The following is a 22,642-nucleotide window of genomic DNA, read 5'->3' as shown; positions in this document are numbered from 1 at the left end:
TTTCAATTTAGACAGTAGATCGGGTGTATATTTGAAATATTTTAAAGTTCGTAGACGTCGTTGAAATGACATATATAGTTATATGTCTAAATTGAATTTATGCCTTGTTTTTTTAATGGGTTAGTGGGGGAAGTATTTTTTTTTTTAATATTTATTTTAAAAATTTTAATTTTTTTAAGAAATTTTTTTATTCAAAAGTTTTTTAAAATTATATTTTTTTAACATGTGTGTAAAAAACGAAAATACTTATGTCACGTCAGCAGATAACAATTTCACTAACAGAAAAATTAACAGAGGTATTATTTTGTCACAAAATAAAAGTTAAAGTATTTTTTTACAAATTTTCTAAATTGAAATACTAATTTAAAAAAACATATAAAACTGTGATACTAAAATATAGTTTGCTCAGATAAAAAAAAAAGAAGAAAAACTTCAGTTATTAAACCATCATAGCCTCAAAGGGTTGAGTCGGTTGAGGGTTTAAGCGGATTTCCCTCAAAAGCTATCTCACCTGGTAACATGCTGAGTTTCTCCCCCATTTGGCCACCAAACAGTTCAAGGGTTTAAGCGGATTTCCCACCTAAACCGTCCCCTGGAATTCGAAACCATGTTGTTGTCTTGCACTCTTTCTGCCAAAAAATTTCATTTCCTCTTCCACAACCCCAAAGGTACTCTCTCTCTCTCCCTCTCCCTCTCTAAGTACAATGAAATGAATCTCTCTCTCTCTCTCTCTCTCTCTCTCTAACTCTCTCTCTCTCTCTCTAAGTACAATGAAATGAATTTTCCTGCAGTGAACCCATGTGAACTCTGGGCATCTCCATTTCAAGCCCTTTTCTCCACACACATTGTTGGTGACAAACCAGTTCTTGTAAGGCACTCCCTTTTTGTCTCATTTTCAATGTCTACTCTTTACTTTATGCAATTCAAGAGAATGGGTTTGTTTGGATAAAACAAACAAAATAAAAAAGTTCATAAATTGAATTGGGCAGGTTCGTGATTTCATTCATTCTGCATTATATGATCCCAAACATGGGTATTTCTCTCAAAGGTCGAGCTCGGTTGGAGTGCTTCAGAATTCCATTAGGTTCAATCGGATTGAAGGTATCTAGCTTAAACTTTGTTTTGTCTTTGATTTTTTTTTTTTTGATTGGGTTTGTAGAATCATATATGATTCAGAGATCTTGAGCATGTTTGAATGAATTTATTTGGTGCTCGTTTTAGTGGGTTTGGTTCTGTTTGTGTGATGATGCATGAACTTTATTGGAACAATGATACTGGGAAGGGTTGAACATGTCTTCACTCTTCTAATATATATTGGCTGGTTTACTAAATAGTTATTCTTTAGTATTGTTTCTTCTCAGGATTGAACATATCTGTTACTGAAAAATGATTTTCTTTGCCGAATTATATAAAATACATTGAAAATGCAGATGAGTACAAATTATATTACTTTGGCGTCTCATCTTTTTGGCTAAACTTGCCTAATAGTTTGTATAAAATTTTAACTGAATTGATTACATAAATTAATTTGTTTTCCTAGCAATCATCATTTATTTGGCCCAATATTTGAAATGAACAGAATTTCACCATTCCTCTTCTTAAATTTGGTCCAAATAGTCGTTCAGCAGAGTCAAATTGATGTTCTCCCTTTCTATCTCCGCATTTCTGTTATAATGAAACTTGTTGCATTATTTGTTATATTGGATGAGGTGGATTCATTATATGAAAGAATAATTTTTCATTTGTACTTATTCGTAATATAAAATACTTTTCCTTTTGCAGTGTGGTTAGGATGGTCCTTTTTTTTGTTTTTTGATAATTTATTATGGTAATTGTTTTAGATATTTTCTTATTGATAGATCATCGGAAATTTTGAATGGCATTATCATAAATAATTCATGGCTGCAAATAATATAAAGCATTAGTCTTTTGAGAAGTAGCACCAATTACTTATCAGCCAATTCTGTTTAAAGTAACCACCCATTGTACTGGATGGCAACTTGTGGAAGGGATATGTACTGAACTCTCTACATCTTATAGGCAGGAAAGCTTATATGAAATACTTGGATAAAATTTACAAGGAAAGTGAAGTATCATGGTTTACTCCTGTGGAAATTTTTAAGGTAATCTCTCTCTCTCTCTCTCTCCCCCCCCCCCCCCCCCCCATTCTGCTTGGCATAAAGAGACTTATATTCTAATTTCTCTAGTGAAATCATAGTTCAGAAGGCTTCATTTTTGTTCTCTTAGTTTCCAAGAAGAAGAAGATCACTTCTTGTCTAACATTTTATTAATTTCCAAGCATTTATGAAAACGTAGAAAGCTTTTTCCTCAATTTATTCTCAATGATTTTCAAAGCAGGCATCATGTCTGCTTTTGCAAACTTTCTGTTAATCATTGTACATTACTTAAATCCATATAGCAAAATACTGAAAAGTCCTTATAGTTTCTCAAAATATGATGTTAGGATAAACTTAGAGGATAAATTTATATGCTTACGTAAGGTCTTGGAGTTTACATACCGTTCATGATGGTGCTTTTCTGCTGGGGCCTGTATCATTAGAGTTCACTGATGCCTTTGTGATCAGAACTGACAAGATGATTGGAAGTGATAACTTTCTTGTATGCCTTCGAAGTTTATCATGCATGAATTTTGTGCTACTTGCTATATTGAATTGGAAATAGGAATGAAAATATGTTACTAATACTATTTATTGTGTTTTGGTACAGAAAAGAAAACATAACATTCAAATGAAAGAAATAAAAACAAAACAGAAAAATGAAGGGAAAACAAACATAAGCCAGTTGACTAACTCATAGGACACAATTTGGGTTCTGGACATCTTTGTCTGGTCATTGGAAATACATGATTTCAAGGTGAAATGATGTTTTGCACTATTTTAGGAGAATGCTTTACATATAAATGTATCTTTGAATCTTCACATATGATTATAATAGAAAGAGAAAAGTTACCAGTTTTACATACAAGACTACCTGGCTGTTTTCCAGTTTCTATTTAATCTCTTCATAAACTTAGTGAGCTTTGTATCATTTGAGAACTTAAGAAGCATCATATGCATGTCCTAGTTTGATGTGTTGTGTCTTATGTACATTACAGTGGTAACCATTTTTAAAAAAATTTAATGGTGTTTTCCAAACAAGGGTCCACTCGTATTTGCAATTTTCTTATTTGACCAACTCAATATGCATGTCTTTGAAATTTCAAATTTTTTTACATCATGAACTTTATTTTCCTTATAGCCTTGGTATGCCCATGGGATTGCTGAAGCCATACTGCGTACTGCAAACTTTTCAGTTCCCCTAAAGGTAAGCTTCCTCTTTTTAATGATCTGTCAGTGGACATATCACTATAGAAGATGCATTTGTTGTCGGAGTAAATGCTTATTGCTTCTAGTGCAAGTGTAGTGCACATGTGATATCTTATTGAGTTTACATGTTTAATTCTTTTATATGATATTTAGGAGTGGGCGTATTCCTTTGTTATAAATTTGCTTTTTGGCATTGATATGTTTTAGTCTAATTAAAAAATAAAGTGAGCAGTACATAGCTGTTGTGCTTTAATATTGCTTTCATTAATTAATTTCTACATGTACACACAAGTTTTGGATGCTATTATTGAGAGCCCAGTTTTCCTTCCGCCAAACAGTAATTTGGGAATTACAATAAGGAAAAGCATAATGTTCTAGAGCTTAAAGTAATATCTGTAATGTTCTTGAAACTGAAAAATTTACTTCTATTTCTGTTTTTTCCTAGTAAAATCCATACCCGCTTTATGTCCCAAGTGTCTAAAGTCTGCAATTGGGAAACCATAGTTGAATGACTACTACAATTGATTGACGAGACCTCAGATGGCAAAAGCAAGCTAATTGAGGCTATATCCTCACTGCTGCGTAGCCAGTTTTTGACTACAATCATATAGGTCGAGTAATGGTTTTGCTATTTGCTGGATGTGTCATGTCTTGGATGTATAAGTTGCAAGAATTTTTGTCCTCGAACTCACAATATGAGTCCATTATTTTTCCTGGAAAATGATGGTTATATATAATCAGGTAGGAGTAATAAATTTCACTCAAAGAGCATAGGATTCTATCATTATATGTAATCTTCCTAAATAGTAAATACTTTGGTTTCTAGATTCCAAGATTTCCCTTCAATGTTGCTATTTTGCTGTCTAGCATTGCATATAGTAATTAGTTTATAACTCATACAATTTTCAATTCTTTGTTTAAGTTTCTTGGTGCAAGATATTTGGATATTTTTATTTGTTTCTTACATTACTCTTTTTATTTCTTTTTTACATCGTAATTTGTTTTTAATTTTTTTTTTCGGTACCCTTGTTTTCAAGTTCTTTGATTATGTTTCTAGGTGTCAGATTTTGGATCTTTCTATTTTTTTCACTTTTGTTCATGCTACTCGTATTTTGGTGATAATCATGCCTTTAAATGTTTCCTTCCACCTGTTACTTATGCATCCACTTGTTTAATACAAGTAGGCTAAATTTTAATCTGTCCTTTATAATGTCCACTCAGATATATGAAATTGGTGGTGGATCAGGAACTTGTGCAAAGGGAATCATGGATTACATAATGTTGAATGCACCTTCAAGAGTTTACAACAGTATGACTTACACGTATGTCCTTGACTATAGCACCTCATGATACTATTGTCAGCTACTTGGTTTTACTTGAAGTGCCTTATTTGAACCATTCATCTGACATCATATTATGCCTGCAATTAATCTGCCAACCCATGCTTATGTAGTTATAATTGCAAAATGTTTTAAAGTGATCATTTTTAGCTAATGAATAATAATTGCTTTATTATTACTTGTAAATCTTGTGAAGTTCTTCTGGTTGGACCAATTGTGAGATGGAAATAATCTATGAAACTTTACTTTTGTGGTGGTACTCACTTGTCACACCCTGGGATTCGAAATGAATTCCCCTTTTACCTTACCCCGAACCGAGGGTGTGAATATTGATCACTTGTTGCTACAATGACCAATATGATAGTTTCAAAGTGTATAAATTCTTGTGTAAAATCAATCAGAGTAATTTAAAACCTTTCGGAAGTGTAAACAATTAATAAACTTTACTTAATAAAACATACTCATAATTTAATAAAAGTTGTCACCATGAGTATTACATGGTGGGGGGGGGGGGGGGGGGGGTTGATAATGAATGCAATAATAATCACAACCGTAACTTTTATCCATGTCAACCCATGCCCCAAAACACGTAGGCTTTGCATGTCCCATACCATGCTTATACCACTTGGCCCCGAGTGCTTTGTTGCATTGAGTTGACCCTTTTCGGCCCTTCTCTATGTCTCCAGGTTTCCTCACCTACTTTTCTCCTAGGTCGCCTAGTATTTTTCTAGGCATATGAGTGTCTTGGATCTCTCGAGTATAATCCAACCTCGCCAAATCATCACTACTACACAAGCTCACGCACACCATCATGACTTGTGTCACTCTATAATATGCATGACATAGATTGCATATGCATAATCTTTAAGCATGATAAATCGTGAAATAATTAAGTAACATGATCCTTTTAAAAAAAAAGTAACATAATTCGAGCATCAATCATTATGCCCATCACACCATAAATAAACCATACATGACATACATTAATTTTAAGAACAATTAATTGCAACATTATATATAATTGAAACAACTCGTTAATGCACAAAGATTAAGCCAGTTATAGCCTAATCACCAAAACTGATGAGAAATGGTCAACAACGATTAAAACATTTCTTGCTGACCCCAAATAACCCTGATCATTTTGAAAGAAGGTAAGGTAGAAAGCAAATATAACCTCCTATATTGGAGAAATGTTTCTGTGTGACTTGTAATAGCACATGGTGGTGTGACCAATCCACTCAAATTATAACTTGTGTACAACTATTAATATTTAAAACCCTAAATCTTGAACAATACCCTTAAAATTGTACATGTGTTATAATATGAATGGATTGGTCACACTGCTACGTGGTGTTATGGCAAATTTTTTTCCCTATATTGGCAAGAACCCTAAAGACACTTAACTGTCTTTTCTGAATACACATTGGATGTGATATATATTGTTTGCCTGCGTTTGGACTAAAATGAACTGAGCTATCATCATTAAATGTATATACACTTGACTATGAACATAATTAGGCAATGTTTATTGTAAGTTAAATTTTCAACATTAGAAAATTCTAGATTATGATATTCTAAAATAATTTGAAATGCAATTTTGTTATATTTTGGAGTTTATTTGCCAATCTACTTTTGGTACTAGTTTAGTAGGTTTTTCAATCCTCATTTATGTCACTATGTGTGTGTGTGTGTGTGTGTGTGTGTGTGTCTCTGGCTGTATGTAGATATGACTGTATTTCTTTGTGTATGTATGTATGTTGTGTGTGTATTTTTGCTGACTACAATCATCTAAAACTGTAGCTCAGTTGAAATCAGTCCCTCACTGGCTGAGATACAAAGAGAAACTGTTGGAGAAGTCCGTTCTCACTTATCAAAGTTTCGAGTAGAATGTCGGGATGCTGCTGACCGGAGGGGATGGGGTATGGTGTCTTTAACTTTTCACATAGTTCATTATCTTTGTTTTATTATTATATTTTTTTAATCATAGTATTCAAGTCCCGAAAGGCTTATGCTTCATCGCCTCGCCTTACGGCTTTGCCTCTGAAAACACTGGCTTGGGTCAGATTAGGAAACTTTCATACAAGTGAATATACAGTAGGTTTGGTGTTTAGAAACTTGTGGTTGTGAGGCTTAGGGTACGAGGAGAATTTGAGGGTTTCTAAACTTATTCCCAGATTTCCTCAGGACAGTGGCTGATTTCTGGTTTGGGTTATTTTGGGCTAGAGCTTGTGAAGTCTTGGGATTGTACGGCTTTGATTGAGGAAGAAAGGGTTTGATTTAAGAATGAATGCAACATAATGGTGCAACAATTCTGTGAACAGTGCACTTGAACGGCTAAAGAGCAAAATAGGAATAATAAGAAGAGTAAGGGTGAAAGAGAAAATGAAAACTTAGACGCACCAGGGACACAAATAAAATGCAATTGATGAATAAAATAAAAATTCCATAGACTGTTATATACTTATTTATATGCCCTGTATGTAATTAGACTGACATACAAATAAAATAAAACTCAAGTCCCTACAGCCCACTACCAGAATTATTGAAATTACAAATATTACCCTACTCAAGGTAACCCGAGTATGAAATGAATGAAATACTAATAACCTAATTAATTATCGTGTAAGCTTATTCATGGACCAAAAAGTCTTTGGGTAGGTTTGGGAGTTCTTTTAACATTGTTAAAAATGCTTCCAAATAACCAAAAGCTCTTTTGTAGCGTTTGAGTGAAAAAGACAAAAGTGCCTTTTGGTTAAAGAAGCTCTAAAAGTTTTTCTTGGAGTGCTTCTGCAGGAAGAGCTGTGCTGTCAAGTGAATATGCAGAAAACTTGAAGTACTCATGAACATACACTTCTTATGGGTAGTAAGCTTAACCTTGGGGTTCCACAAAGGAGAGTTGTTCTCTAACCATGATATGACTACTCCATTATAAGGAGAAGATAAGGCCGGGGGATAGGGTGAGCTGAGGGGGGACAGCGTAAGTGAGCAAATGTGTGTAAGCCCAGTCATAAGATGTATTTCTCCTTTTGTAGTGTCTACGGTGAGTAGCGCGCCCCCCCCCCCTCCCTCCGTCTTACCGCGGCTGCTGGCGTGGAGGTAAGGCTTCCCCTTAGGCTAAAAATTACAGAAGTAAAGCGACATCTTTACTAAGCTTCTTAGCTGTCAAGAAGCTCCCCCATCTACTTAAGGAGATTTCTCTGTAACAACTTTTATACACAGCTCGCACTGAAACCCATGTCGAAAGGCAACCTTTACGCTTTTATCAATTAGAGATATATACTATTTCTCTTCAATACTCTAGCATTTCAGTTCAGGGGCACTAATTTTTTTCCTGCTGTCATCATCCTTGGATTTCATATATCATTTCGGTTATCCCAGCCCAAAGATTTCTCGTTTAATGATTATTCAATTCCATGCATTCATTTTATAGTGCAGCTGGTCTGTGTCTAGTTTTCATATCTCTTTAATTGTTTGATAGGGGATGCGGAGCAACAACCATGTTGGGTAATAATGCTTGAGGTATGTTCTGTCCTTGGATTGATAATATTACATCTGTGGTCACTAATAATTCTATTAGAATAATGGATGAATGAATCTTTCCTATCAAAGTTCATTGGTTTTAAACATCTTGAATGTTGCGACTTGCGACTAGTTTGATGCATGTAATGAATGAGATCATTGTCAAATATGAAGCAATATCAATGGGGCACCTGAACTGCAAAGTTGCAACTAAGATCCCAAAGCATTATTCCCGTGAATAATCTTTTATAACATAAGAACTAATACTTGCTTGCTTTCTCTCTCATGGATATGATACATAATACCTTTATGTACTGATGTAAGGACTTCTACCTTGACATATGTGATTGACATTGAATTATGTACCACGATATTTTTCAATGATGGCCTTTCTTAACTGCCTGATATCTTTTAAGTTTTTAATGATGACCTTATTTTAATTGCTGTAAAAAAAAAGCTGATGATATAATGGTGGCACAAATTCTTTTGCCTTCTCTTTCTATTATCTATACTAATAGTAAGTAATATCAGTGGACGGACAATGATGGTTGTTACTTGGAAGTTTCTGTAGTTTCTCAGTAGACTAATTTCAAGTTAATCTACTTGTTGTCCAAAAGTCATTTAGTCTCTTTAACCTTACAGGTACTCGATAATCTTCCACACGATCTTATCTATTCAGAAAATCAAGTTTCCCCATGGATGGAAGTATGGGTAGAGAAGCAACAAGATGGGTAAGCAACATTGTGCAAGCAGTATCCATAAATTGCACTATTGCAGATTAAATCTTGCTGTATTTTCATCTAAAATTAGTCCACCAATTGAGTAAGAAAAAAGCTCACATCAGCTTTGTCAAAAGGATTGTTCAATCTGACCTATTTATCTAAAGTAATGTTTTGTTTCTGCAGTGTGCACACATAAATATCTGTATGTAGGGATTAACCTAGTAAAAGTCTTAAAGTTTTTTTTTTTTTATTTTATTTTATTTTAAATCCTTGTTTATTGATCTGCTATGATAGTAGAGGTTACTGTATCTGTGGATCTCATTTGTTATCTGTGGCAATCATGTATCACACCTTTTGTTAAACTACACAAGATTAGATCATACCGGTTACTTTGGTGCTAAGATCGCACTTGTTTATGCGATTACTCATTCTGGTATCACACTCTTTAGAGTTTATATACTTCTAGTTTTAAAAGGAAAATGTTTCCATCTCAAGTAATTGAAAATGTTTAGAACTATGATTAATCAGTTTTAGTGTGTACTCCTGGTTGTGGCTTGCAATATCCATCTCGTACTATATCTGAATCAGAGATGGCATAAAATCTTCGTTTAAGTTAATTTAAAAAATGGCTTATGTAGCAGCTGAATTACATTTCTACTCCACCATGTCTTTGAACTGTGCTCTGGGGGAACATAATTTCAATTTTACTGATTAATGTTTTGTGCATTGATAGGGGAGCACTATCTGAATTGTATAAGCCGATGCAAGACTCACTAATTAAGCGATGTGTTGAGATCATCAATTTGGACAAAAATCATGATTCTCAAAGCAGAGCAATATTAAAAGCAAAAAGAATTTGGTCTAAAGTCTTTCCAAAACCTCGAAGATGTTGGCTACCAACTGGTTGCTTGGTGAGGGAAATGTTTGGTAATTCGTTTTATTTTATAATCAATTTATTATGGAAATAATTTTGCCTTTTATCATCCAGAAACTTCTTGAAGTTCTACATGGGGCGCTACCAAAGATGTCCTTAATTGCTTCAGACTTTAGTTACCTACCTGATGTGAAAATACTTGGTGAAAGAGCTCCATTGGTTTCAACCAAGGTATAATTTTGTTGTCTTTTCCTTTTTCTTCTGAACTTATCATAATATAATGTTGTTTGACGTTTAGTCATAAATCATAATATTCTTTAATTATTTGTGTGTAGTAGAGTTTTCCCTTTGTGATTGGAATTATATACTTTGTATGTATACTTCTGTGTCACTTTGGTGCAAAACTAATCTAATTTTGGGTTAGCACAGCACAGTTCTAGAAAGGAACAAGGTTAAAAGGTCACTCACGATTCACGAAATCCCCTACTATTTTTGAAATTATCAATTCTACCGTAAATTTTTCAGGCTAAACGAGTTATCGTAATTTCAAAATTCCAACTAGTGCATTTATAATTATGTATTATATTAAATTTTGAGAAATATAAATATAAATTAATGGGTTATAAAAATGAGTATAAAACACACCATGTAGTCACCTAGGAACCCAATGAATTGGAACATCTGGAATGACATCAGGATCAGGATACATGTAGAGGCCTTTTTGCACAGTTTTGTCTCCTTGTCAGGATTGTATGTGAAATCTATAGATTTCCATCCCATGAATGAAATACTCACCCATGCACCTACCTTTTCCACCCCTCACAAAATAAAAAATAAAAAATTCATTGTACTAAAAAAATCCACAAATATTCCTAAATTACCGTTACCCATGGCTGTCACATCCATGGCAGTGCCCCTGTCATCCAAAGGCAGCCTCCAATCTGGGGTTGCTGCCCTGCGGCTGATGGCAGCACCCCTTGATGGGTGCTGCCATCCGTGGTACCTGCCCTAGGTTTTCTTTTGTTTTTCTTCTCCTCTAATCTTAAGGGTCCTTGTAGGTAATTCCCAGGAGAAAGTTGTAATTAGAATATATATATTTTTCAAATGCTTGGCGGGATAAGTAGTTTGGGGGGTGACAATTTTGCCGCTCTAGTTGAAAAAGCCTAGTTCTACGGTTTCTCTTATTATACATGGCAGTTTAATTCTGTTAGAAAAAAACATTTCAATGACAATTAGCAACAATATGATGATCATAGTTTTATCCTTTGTCTACAGAAAGATGGCAGCAGCTCAGATTATAGCAGTTATCTGGATGCAAGGGTATGTTTTTTATATTATTTCTATAGGTTTTCATCTGACGTGTTTGTATGAAATGCCAAAATGGCCGCAGATTGCTTATGCGTGTGATATAATATATATATATATATATTTTAATTAGACGCAGCACTAGAAGTATGACAATATGATCAGGAATGTTGTATGGATGTATCTGGCAGTGGGACTTGTACAGAAATATTTTAAGAATTTGTATTGCTTGAAGTATGACTTGCTGAAGACCTGCAGAAGCTGAAGGCTGTAAGGCACTTAGTGGTGGATCCTAAAAATTTCACTCTTTTAGAAGGGGGGCAGAATTTTTGTAGAAGTTGAGATATGACTGCTAGCATCTATTTCCTAATTACTCCCCGTCCCCTTAATGTAATATATGGTAAAAGTTAAGATATGACTGCTAGCATCTAATTTCCCTCTTGCCTCATTCCATCAACTCCTAAGAGCTTTTTGGTTTGTAAAGTTGCTCCCTTTGCAGAATTAAACTACTCCTTCTAATTTCTGCAATAGCATTTTAGGGCTTAGACTAAATTCTGAATAAAAATTGGTGTTTTCAAGGCATTAGGTCATTTCTATAGCATGTGGTTTGAAGCATTGTATAATGCTTTCCAAATGCTATGAGATACAAAGTAGGTCCAAGACAATTGTATTGTAGAACAACATAATTTAAATTTATTGCTTTCTGATATCCAAATGTCTCCACTGTGCAACCTGACAATTTATACCTTCTTTCTAAGGGTGGGTTAAAAAATGAACTACAGCTTTGATGCGGATATTGCTTTAGAAATAAATTAGCCTGTGAGTCCTTGCGTTCTTGATATACCATTGTTCATTGTAGCCTTCGAGTTTTATTGTCAAAATATATTCTGCTTTAAAAGTGTAATGTTTACATAGTCGGTGCTTCTTACAGATATATTCCTTAAATGGTCAACTTTCTTCTGTTTGTAAGGTCACTCTGTACTGTCTTTCCAAACTGTTATTATTATTTTTTTGATTACTCAAGTTCTAAATGTAAGCAACTTTATGAAACTAAAGGTTATGATTTGGTTTGTTTGCAGGGGGATGCTGATATTTTTTTCCCCACCGAATTTTGGCTTTTAGAACGTATTGACCATTACTGTTCTGGATGGCTGAAACTGCAGAAGGATCTATCATCCAAAGAAGGAAAGAAGAGGCGAACAATTATAGTGAGTCTAATTCTATTGTAATGTAGTTTTTTTTTTGTGGAAACCATAAGATAAATTCCTATTCATGAAGACAAACTCATTTGATGAAGGTGGCATGTTTTCACAAATATATGGCGAGAATGGTCTTTTTAGAGGGATCGGGGCAACCATACAATATCAACGATCAATGGTTTTTGAGAAGAAAAACTTTTATTAAATCAAACTCAAACTATACAAGCAATGGACAAGAAGTCCATTTGCTATAGTACATATCAAACCAGAAACAAAACTGTAACAAATCACCCTTAAAACTCAAACAGTCACTCCCCAAAAGACACTAGAAACAGAGGCCTAAAAAGATACTCTATCCCACAACATAACGTTCAATGTTGAGAGAGTGCATGTAGCAGGGACTCTAGAGGGATGACTGGATGAGGTGGAGACTGGGTAGGCCATAGGTTCCAATTTTCCTTGTCCATCAATATGAAATAGAAAATAAGTAGAATAAGAAAAGGAAAATTATTTTTTATTTCTTATCACTACTTCTTTGGAATGTGAGCCTTGTTCACATATTAGTTTACAACGTCAATCACACTGCATTTTTCTTAATCAAATTACATATGATGCAGCTTGATACGTCGTCATTCATGGAAGAGTTTGGCTTGCCCTCGAAGACAAGAACCAAAGATGGATACAATCCACTTTTGGATGACTTCAAGAATACAAAATTTTATTTGAGTGTTCCAACACATAATACTAAATAGACCATTGGTATCGGCAGCCACTTTGTTTCCGAGAAAGTATCTGGTTCTGAATATCTGGAGTCGGCTTTGCTTTCAAAGTGATTTCTGGGCATCTAAGCCATACTGGTAGTGCCCCGGCCGTTCCTTTTCTTACATGTATTTATATGATCAGAGTTCTACAAGATAGAGTTTGAAGTCCGATTTGATGTGGTAGGAAAGAATAAGTTGGATGGCTGTCTGTACTGTTCATAACAGATAATAGATATACAGATAACTCTGAAGATGGATGCGGTGCAGCATGGCTTTGCTAGGCATGCACAAGATGAGAGAAGAATGTCAAAGATTAGAACCCCCGCAGAAAAAGTGGATGCCATGGAATTTGGACCCTTCTCAATTTTGTTGTATTTGTACTTTTCGTTTTGCCATTGATTTATTTTAAACATTTGTTAGTTCTGAGGAGAGTTACACTTACACTACATGAGATTTATCGTATTTTCACATACACCTCCTGGGGTTTCAATAATTACACATACACCCTTTGAGGTTTTAAAACTGTTGCATATAACCTCCTACAAGAAAAAATAAATAAATAAAAAATATTTGTATTCAGGTTGGACCTTACACTTTGAATAATCTTATTAGGCTATTTAATCCCTTAGCATGTTTTTTTGTATAATTTCTCATCATTTTCGTCTCACTATAGGGGGTTATATGTAATAGTTTTAAAACTTCAGGAGATGTATGTGAAAAGATGATAAACTTTAGGAGGTGTAAGTGTAATTAACTCGTTCTGAAGACTGAGAGAGCCACAGCTCATATGATTGTATTTCCATACTCTGCATTTATAACAGTTTATGAGAAATGACATGTTACTATAAGAAATCTAAAATTGTCTTCTTTATATTTTTGTATTTTTTCTTATGTCAGTGTTGTGGTTTGAGGCTTTGAGCTCAAGCCTCAAGTATAAGTTAGGTTATTTGCTACTAACTGGGCTATCACTACAATTGAAGCTATTGCTTCTGGTCGAAGCACTCAATGAAAGGTATCGGAACGCAGAAGCATATAAAACCATGGAACCCCATACTAGTTTAGTAAAGGGGTTTCGACCTTACAATAACCTTAATTTAGAAGTTGGGTGGCAATTTTTAACTAGACTCTAACTTGAACTTAGCAGAGGTTAGATTTCACCATTTTTTTTAAGGATAAATTTCACTTTTGGTCCTTGTAGTTTAGATCAAGTTTTACTTTAGTCTATGTAGTTTCAATTGTTATGATTTTGATTATGTAGTTTACAAATCGTTGCAATTCAAAGACACAATAGTATTTTCGTCAATTAATTTATTAAATCCTCATTGAATCGCTAACAGTATGTAAAATAAATTACCAAAATCACAATGGCTTGTGATTATCATTATGAAAATTGAAATGACTAGTAGTCAGGAGGTATATGAAGTGGCACGTACAACACATGGTTAATGTAAATTACTAAACTTCATCTATGCTCGTTTTTCACCCCATCGACTTTTGGTCCTTGTGTTTTACCTTGGAAAACAATTTAGTCCTGTATTTTTAAATTCCACATTTATGAATCTCAATTAATTTCTTTCAGAAATTGTACTTGCAGGGTGTTGTGTGTATTGCCAAATGCCAAGTCTAGTTGTTGAATATGAAAAAGGGGGTGAATCCATGTATTTCCTTTGAACATTAATTCTACAGATTTGACAAGAAAATTAAAGACATATATATCTTGCGACAGCAGGAATGGAGTGGAGATCGAAAGTGAAAAAATATTACAAGTTTTGCAAACAATATATATTAATATTGCTGCTGGAATATAATTAAAGTAAAAGTGAAAGTGAAAGCAAATTTAATTAGAAAGGCTGGTCTTTGAGCCATCCATCAGAGTCAATGAAATCCAAGCTAGCTAATTGCTGCACAGTATTTGTGCTAAGCTTCTTCTCCCAACTCACTCGCTTTGAAGTGTCAGCTCCTGGTCCATAGCACCCATGCTCTGCATATGTTAATTGGCCCCTGCAAATCACAAAAATAACACATAATTATGGGCCAAATTAAGTTTAACTATCAATGCAATAAAACAAGCAAATTAAACATAGTATTTGTAAATTTTTTCTTCAAAATATTACCAAATTAAGCTAGCTTTTTCTGCAAAACATTTTATACTAACTAATGCGGTAATATTTTATTCGTACTGCTATATATTCACCAAATTAGTTTATGAAATCAGTGAGATATTGACACATATACATACATATTGTATGCTAATAAATATGGTAGCCAATTAAAGTAAAAAATAAAAAGCACCCAAAATGAAAAACAAGCTTCATAATTTACTTAAATTGGTTATGTGCATGTTAGTGGTGAGAAAAGATTGGTGTAATGTAATTAGGGTGAGAGATCTTACTCATGACCAACAGAGCCCCAAGCAAACCACCCTTCAGGTTTTACAATATTTGAGAAATTTGAATTGTAGAAAATGACCCTGGAGTACTCTCTCCATGGCCTTCCCAAGTAGGTTAAGCCAGTACCAGACACACTGCATTCCTTGAACACAAACCCATTTGTATCATTTGGTTTCTCCCTTCCCTGTGCTGTGATAAAACCTGCACCACCCAGAGCTCCTCCAAGAACTGATATGTTACATCCCTGCATATATCAGAGAAAAATTTCATCATTAATTCTAATTACAATCAAAACAAATTTTCAATAAATTTTGATCAAGAAAAAGCAAAGGATTTTCATGGAATGGAACCCAACTTTTTCCTCAACATTTTCTTACATGGGTCCCAGAAACGTAACGGATATTAACCAGAAAATTGGAAAGAGAAGAAATGAATTCTTGATTTTTTCTACTTATTTTTGTTTGCTTCAACCTGTGTACTTATTATTAAGTCAAAAATTTACATCTGATCCAACACGCACACTAAAAAATATTATGAATTAATCACTCTTATACCCACACATCATAATATTTATAAAACACATACAGAATATTTATTCATTACAAAAAACACATCTGTATCTTAAAAAAAAAAAAAAAAAGATAATATTTTGATTGCATCAACATATGTGTGGACTATTGTTAGTTCATGCGTGAAACTCTTTAATAATGTGAGATTCACATACATCAACAATTGACAATTACACACGATTCTGCATTTGTCTTGAAAAAAGAAATATAAAAGTTGAGTTCTAAATTTAAAAAAATATATATATATATTTATGTGTGTGTGTGTGTGTGTCAATATTGTATAGATTGAGGATGTTAAAATGGGGAAGTAGAAATGTATGAATATGATATATACAACAAATTAAATTTAATTAATGGAGCTTAAGTGTAAACCTCAAAAATGGACTGGCCACTGCCAAAGATAAAATCAACAGCACCCTGAATGGTGCAAAGCTTGTAGAAGTGGCGTCCTTGAACATCCCACAAAGTGTCTTGCAACCCAAAGAAGCCACATCGATAGAATGAAGACTTGTCACCAGCTATCATGGCTGCCACTGCTGGTACTCTAGGATTCTTATTCACTGGGTTGTTGTATGAGTTCTGCATAACACAATTAATTAACCAAAAATAAGAAATAAATCAAATATAATTACACTGCCATTTTTATTAAAAAATAAATTCAAGACATTCTACAAAAAAAAATAGAATAATAAAAGGGTTATAAATTAAAACCCATTAAATTTTTTTGTTTAAAAATGATAGGGAGTTTGAAAAATATTAACTCCCGATAAGTCTTCAATGGAGTCCTGTTGAGTAGTGCTCGAGGAGGGTCTAAACATATATTACTTCATTGTTATATTTTTCTAACTCTGAAAAATGGCTAAAAATCTCTAAATGGTGCAAGATTTAGCAATTTTTCTAAATCTCTCAAAAATAATCCAATAAAGATTAGTTAGGATGAGTTTCTTACCGAAATGCTGATGCTTTTGACAATGATATTCGCTGCCCAAGAAGTGAAAGTAGCGCTTCGATCAAGTGAGGCATGATCACCCCAAACAATTTTTGTATTATGCTTATTTTCTCCTTTGAGAATTATGTATTGCTTATCATCAGGGATGTTAACCTTTTCCCTACATGCATACACATACATAGAAAATTAATTTACACGTATATAAACCCACAAATTAATAATGGGTTTTACAAAATATACGAAATTAAAAAAATAAAATATGATATCAATAATTAAAACACGTACATACCTATAGGTGCCTGCCTTGATTCTTATACAAACCCATTTCTTGTTGTTTAAAGGAATAGAATCTATGGCTGATTGTATGGAAGTGAAATTGGCCTTCTTGCCAGATTGATCAACAATGATTTTACAAGAAGTCATCTTCTTGCTCCCTTTTATTCTATATTTATGGCCATTTGCTTGCTCTGGTCCTAATCCAATACCAAGTAATAAGAGAGCAATGACACATGAATAATAAGCATACCATCCAAGCAATGACATCTTTGAGAGCCTAAAAACCAAAATTGCAGAAATGACGAGAGTGCTAGGCAGCACTCTTGGAGAAGATGAGAGAGGGGTGAGAAATGAATTGGGAGCACAGAAATGAGTTTTCCTTTTTCATTAATTTTATCCATTGCTGTGTCTGTATTTAAAGCATGGGATGATGGGAATGAGACTGTGGGATTGGAGGGAAAGTGGGAAAGTCAAAGGTCTCCATAAAAAAAAATGTCTAACTACAATAATAAATTCGTTGATTTTTAAAATCAAATCAATGTTTTTATTGGTTTTTCTTAATTGTTTTTTTATTTTATTTTGAAATTGGATTTATTTCCAATTCCTCTCTTGAGTGTATGGGAACTGTGGAAGTAGGAACAGCTTTGTTGCAAAAATTGGAAGATACAGAAAATCGGCAAGAAGAAGAAGAAAGTAGAAGAAATTATACAAAATAGGATATAAATTGAAAACTTAAATTGGCTCTACATACGGAAAGGAAAATCATCTCCAGACATTCAGGAGAGAAAACAAAAATGATTTCGGACAAAGATTTTAAGGACATGATTTCGAGATATGATTAATTATTTTTGGAGATCTGAAATCCATTAAAATTAATTTAGTCCAAATACGTTTTAGTGTGCTCATCAAGCTCATTAGGGTTGACCCCATTTGGTCACTTCAAAGTGCCAATTATAAGCACTTTTCGAATTAATGTCAAAAATTGAAAGCATGCAGTAGGCCTGTGATGTCCTATGAAGATGGAAGGATGTATGGTAAAATCAAAATAATAAAATTGATTTATTGGCTTATTTTGAGCAGATTTGACTAACCTTCCTTTCCTACCGAAGCAAATTTATTCTCTAAATAACTCCCGCCCATAATTTTATTCTCTTTGCATAATTTGAGAAATTATTATCTAAGTATAAATATACAACATTCATCCCACATTATACATATGAGAGATAATTCACACATATATTAGGAGAAAGAAATTATGTATAGCCAATATATAAAAATAGACCCACACATATATATATATATATATATGTTATGAAAAAAATTATATATAACCAACGCCTACATGTTAAAATCACCCCTCAACTTTGTTTTATTCCTTTTGCATCATTAAAAAAATTACTTTGTGTCAGTTATATGAAACACCTACCTCGCAACATCATGTGGAATGCACATTTATGCTGTAAGAAGGAATTATGACTAATTAACCACTACCAATGCATACAATGGTGAGAAATATGTCAGTTACATAAAACATCTATCTCACAGCATCACGTGGAATCGCATACATGTTATGAGAGAAAATTATATTTAACAGGTACATACAGTGTGACCCATTCACATATTATGAGAAAGAGATAACATATAACCGGCCTACACATACAAAATTGCTAGCAATGTGCAAGAGGAAATTAACAATGGAAGACTCTTTTTTTTGTTTTTTTGTTTTTGGGTACACTGGGGGCCTTAGGCCCAAAACAACAATGGAAGACTTATTTGCCCAAAAACCTAATAATTAAATTATCAAATTAGAGATTGACTATTTTGTTTTTTGTTTAACTTCCTTTTCTTTTGCACATTGGAAAAGATTTGGTAACCACTATTTGAGAGTATTAAAAGTAGTCTTAGTGGGCATCAAAACCGAACATCAGTTAATTTGTCACTAATTTAGTCAGCAGACGGCCATCCTTAAAATGTCCACGTTCTTAAGCAATCAAATACATCTGAAGGAACTGGCCACTCGATCTCCATGCCAATTTGGGAATTAATGTTGTTGGAAAGTTTCTTGATTCCTCAATGTAAAGACCAGAGAGTTGACACATTTGTGAGTTGTGAGTGTGGTAGGTTATAAACTTTTAATCCATACAATGCATTTTGATTATTCAAGGAATCTGCTAATCACAAACTTAAGAGTAACAAATAATTAATGCCGTCTTTGTGGCCATGAAATGAAACCCAGCCTTTGACCTCATAATTATGGTTGTGAGCGTTACCTACTCTCCTAATTGCTGGATTTAATTGCTAATATGTTTGCTACACAGAAATGGGGATCCACCAAATCTCATTTTACTTAAGAATACTACCTTACTATATATTCTCTTAGACGCACACTAGGTGAGTTTCAATAAGCTAATCTAATATTTAAGTACCAAAAGAAATTTGTAAATTATATATTTTTAAGGCTTTTTATCACAAATGGTCCCTCAACTTTGACAAAAATATCAATTTGGTCATTAAAGTGTACTTTCACTCAATGTGGTCCTCCATATTTACCACCGCACATCAATTTGGTCCCTCAATTACCTTCCATTAGATATTCGGTCAAAAATGGCATTCCATGTCAGCATTTTTCTATTTTCTATTTTTCTAAAATCCTCTAACTTCAAATTTTCATTAAAAATAGCTCAGGAGTCCGAAAAATCCTACAAATTCCTCTTGAGTAGTACTATTATTCTATGACATCAATTTCAGGATTTAATTTCCAAAAATTTTAATAAAAATTCTAACATCTCCAAATAATTCTCAATAATCCAAATTAAATTCTAACGACCTCTAATAATTCTCCAAAAATTATATTAACCTCAAATAAATCTCATAAATCCACAAAAAATTATCATTGTCCCAAAATCATTTAGAAAAATTTCCGGAGTCTCATGCTCAATTGATAGAGTCCCTAAAAACCTTGTTTTTCTTCAGCCAGTACAAAAAACCTACATGCTCAATTGATAGAGCGATTATGTGTATTAATACACAAATTATATATCTCACACTTAGCTTTTAGAAAAACAGTATTTTTGCGCTAAAGAGCGCTAACTAACTATTGATAGAATAAGCATTCATGATCTGTCAATTGATACACTAGGCTAGTGTATTGATCAATTATTTAAGTTCTATGTCTTTGTCTAACTATCTTGTTGTGCTGATATGTACACTCAAGATTTGTGATATCTCACTAGGAGTGTCGATTCATTTAGGTCATGCAACTGCGTGTGTTTCTTTATAAATGCATCCTTATAGATATTGTTGATCTTTGGAGAATTGTTCTAAATGATTTTGGAGACAATGAATTTTTTTGGTGGTTTTATGTAATTATTTGAGGTTGAAATAATTTTTGGAGAATTATTAGAGGTTGTTAAAATTTAATTTGGATTATTGAAAATTATTTAAAGATGTTAAAATTTTTATTAAAATTTTTGAAAATTAAATCTTGAAATTGAGGTCATAGAATAATAATACTACTCAAGAAGAATTCGTAGGAATTTTCGGAACAGTTTTTGGACTCCCGAGCTATTTTTAATGAAAATTTGAAGTTAGAAGATAAATAGAAAATAATGTGGCATGCCATTTTTGACGGAATATCTAACGGAAGGTAACAAAGGGACCAAATTGATGTGCGATAGTATATATGAAGAACCACATTGAGTGAAAATACACGTTAAGGACCAAATTGATATTTTGGTCAAAGTTGAGGGACCATTTGTAATAAAAAACCTATTTTTAATGAACAGTCGTAAAAAGAAAAGAGGAATGCTAGTTACCTTTTTTTTTTTTTTTTTTCATCTTCTCTATTCTTTTGCCTATTACGATGTGTGGTTACATAATCAAAATCGTTCATTTTCTATATCATTATTTAAAAACCATCTTTGCAAAAAAAATCAATCAAATTAAGAATCGTTTAGTCATCTAATGTTATCAAGTAAATAGAGGGGAAATCTAATTGTTACTAAAAAAATTCTATTTATTGATAACAGTTAGATAATTAAATGATTTTTAATTCAATTGATTTTTTTATAGAGATGATCTTTAAAGGGTAATCTAGAAAATCAACAGTTCTTATCCTGAACTATACTAGAGAATGAACATGAGAAGATATATGGTAAAAAGATAAGGTATAAAAGAGAATGTAGCTACAATTTCTCAAAAGAAAAGAGGATACTTGTCGAGAGTAAAAACGACTTGAAAAGTGCGATGTAAGAAATAATTTGTATTAACTAATTTTATTGAAGAATAATATTCTAGGAATTTTAAATTTTGGTGAAGTACTAGTCTTAGCATCAAACGAATTGGCTTCCCTTTATAATAATAGAGATGTGGTGACAAATGCTAAAAGATTACTATGGTTATTTTAAAATGGGAAAAGATTATGGGTCTTATGATTGTGTGCCTAATGTGTACCATAGTGACATGTAATTTAATTTTGCTAAATTATTTATAAATCTCAATTTTACATAAGTTAGAATTTTTTTAATTATAGGGGAGGGGGAGGGTTCGAACCCGAGTGTGTAGGTGGGGACCTATTATCCTCGGCCAACTAAGCCAATCACATTTCACACATAAGTTAGGACAAGTGTTATATATTGATATCTAAGGGCTCACAATCATTTTGAGCTTTTTTTTTTTATGTAAAAATATATAACAAAATTTCAAAATAAGTACTAAAAAACAAAAGGAAATTAAAAAAAAAAAAGTAAATGATTTCAAAGTCCACTTTACAGCCCTTGATAATAATTAAACCTACCTAATATTCCCAAATGTTAAAAAGATCCACCTATTAAGAAATAAACCCACATTTTAAAAAAAGGGATGCTCAAACTTATTAAAAAAAAAAGAGTTAAGGGCACATTTGGTGCTTTACAGTGCCGATTGCCATTGTTCGACATGAACTTTGCACTGATAGCCACTATTCAACAATGACTTTGCAACGACGAATATGACAAGAGTTTATATAACTTCATAAGGGTGACTTTTTGTGTTTTATGAACTTTTGACATGTTTATATAAGTAAAAAGACATAAGGTGTGTATATGAGTAGCTTTTTTTATCAGTGTTGTTGTTGTTGTTGCACAATGAGTATAGCCAATGTTCCATAGTAATTAACTATAATTTCCACTGTTATGATTGTCATTGTTCCAATACTCCAGGCACATGCAGGAAAAAAAACACGATGCACGCTGGGCTCCATGTCCAACGTGTTTTTTTACACGTTTTCATTAAAGTGAGCCAACCTATCATTGGCTTTTCCTAAATAGGCTTAATGAGAGACTCAATAAAAAATGTAGCAAATTATATTTAAATCAATAAAATATTTCAATATTACATAATAGTCATTGTGGATCCTTTTTTTATAAGGTCAAT

General features: G+C 33.1%; 2 protein-coding genes across 3 annotated transcripts; one reads left to right on the top strand and one right to left on the bottom strand.

The window, feature by feature from the left end:
- The first annotated feature begins 480 nt into the window (after nucleotides 1-480).
- On the top strand, nucleotides 481-13,892 carry LOC147292388 (NADH dehydrogenase ubiquinone complex I, assembly factor-like protein (DUF185)). 2 transcript variants are annotated; one of them, XM_086233348.1, is made up of 14 exons: nucleotides 481-668; nucleotides 792-868; nucleotides 990-1,101; nucleotides 2,041-2,123; nucleotides 3,259-3,324; nucleotides 4,548-4,648; nucleotides 6,467-6,585; nucleotides 8,145-8,185; nucleotides 8,828-8,916; nucleotides 9,641-9,818; nucleotides 9,896-10,012; nucleotides 11,057-11,101; nucleotides 12,166-12,294; nucleotides 12,903-13,892. In XM_086233348.1, exons 1-14 carry the CDS (start codon nucleotides 608-610, stop codon nucleotides 13,035-13,037), a joined length of 1,353 nt encoding a protein of 450 aa, XP_086089474.1. In that variant the 5' UTR covers nucleotides 481-607; the 3' UTR covers nucleotides 13,038-13,892. The 2 variants fall into 2 exon arrangements, with proteins under 2 accessions (XP_086089474.1, XP_086089475.1); XM_086233349.1 differs by having other exon boundaries at nucleotides 631-668; nucleotides 969-1,101.
- Nucleotides 13,893-14,887: 995 nt separating this feature from the next.
- On the bottom strand, nucleotides 14,888-17,497 carry LOC147292387 (Pectin lyase-like superfamily protein). Its single transcript, XM_086234261.1, has 5 exons — nucleotides 17,244-17,497; nucleotides 16,955-17,114; nucleotides 16,378-16,584; nucleotides 15,439-15,680; nucleotides 14,888-15,047 (listed from the first exon to the last, which is right to left on the bottom strand). Exons 1-5 carry the CDS (start codon nucleotides 17,495-17,497, stop codon nucleotides 14,888-14,890), a joined length of 1,023 nt encoding a protein of 340 aa, XP_086090387.1.
- Nucleotides 17,498-22,642: the final 5,145 nt, after the last annotated feature.

This window comes from Dryas octopetala, chromosome 2 (assembly GCF_963921425.1).
Source record: "Dryas octopetala chromosome 2, drDryOcto1.1, whole genome shotgun sequence".
Taxonomy (NCBI): Eukaryota; Viridiplantae; Streptophyta; class Magnoliopsida; order Rosales; family Rosaceae; genus Dryas; species Dryas octopetala.
The sequence above is the reverse complement of the archived record's forward strand: the minus strand, read 5'-3'. Positions and strand labels throughout refer to the sequence as shown.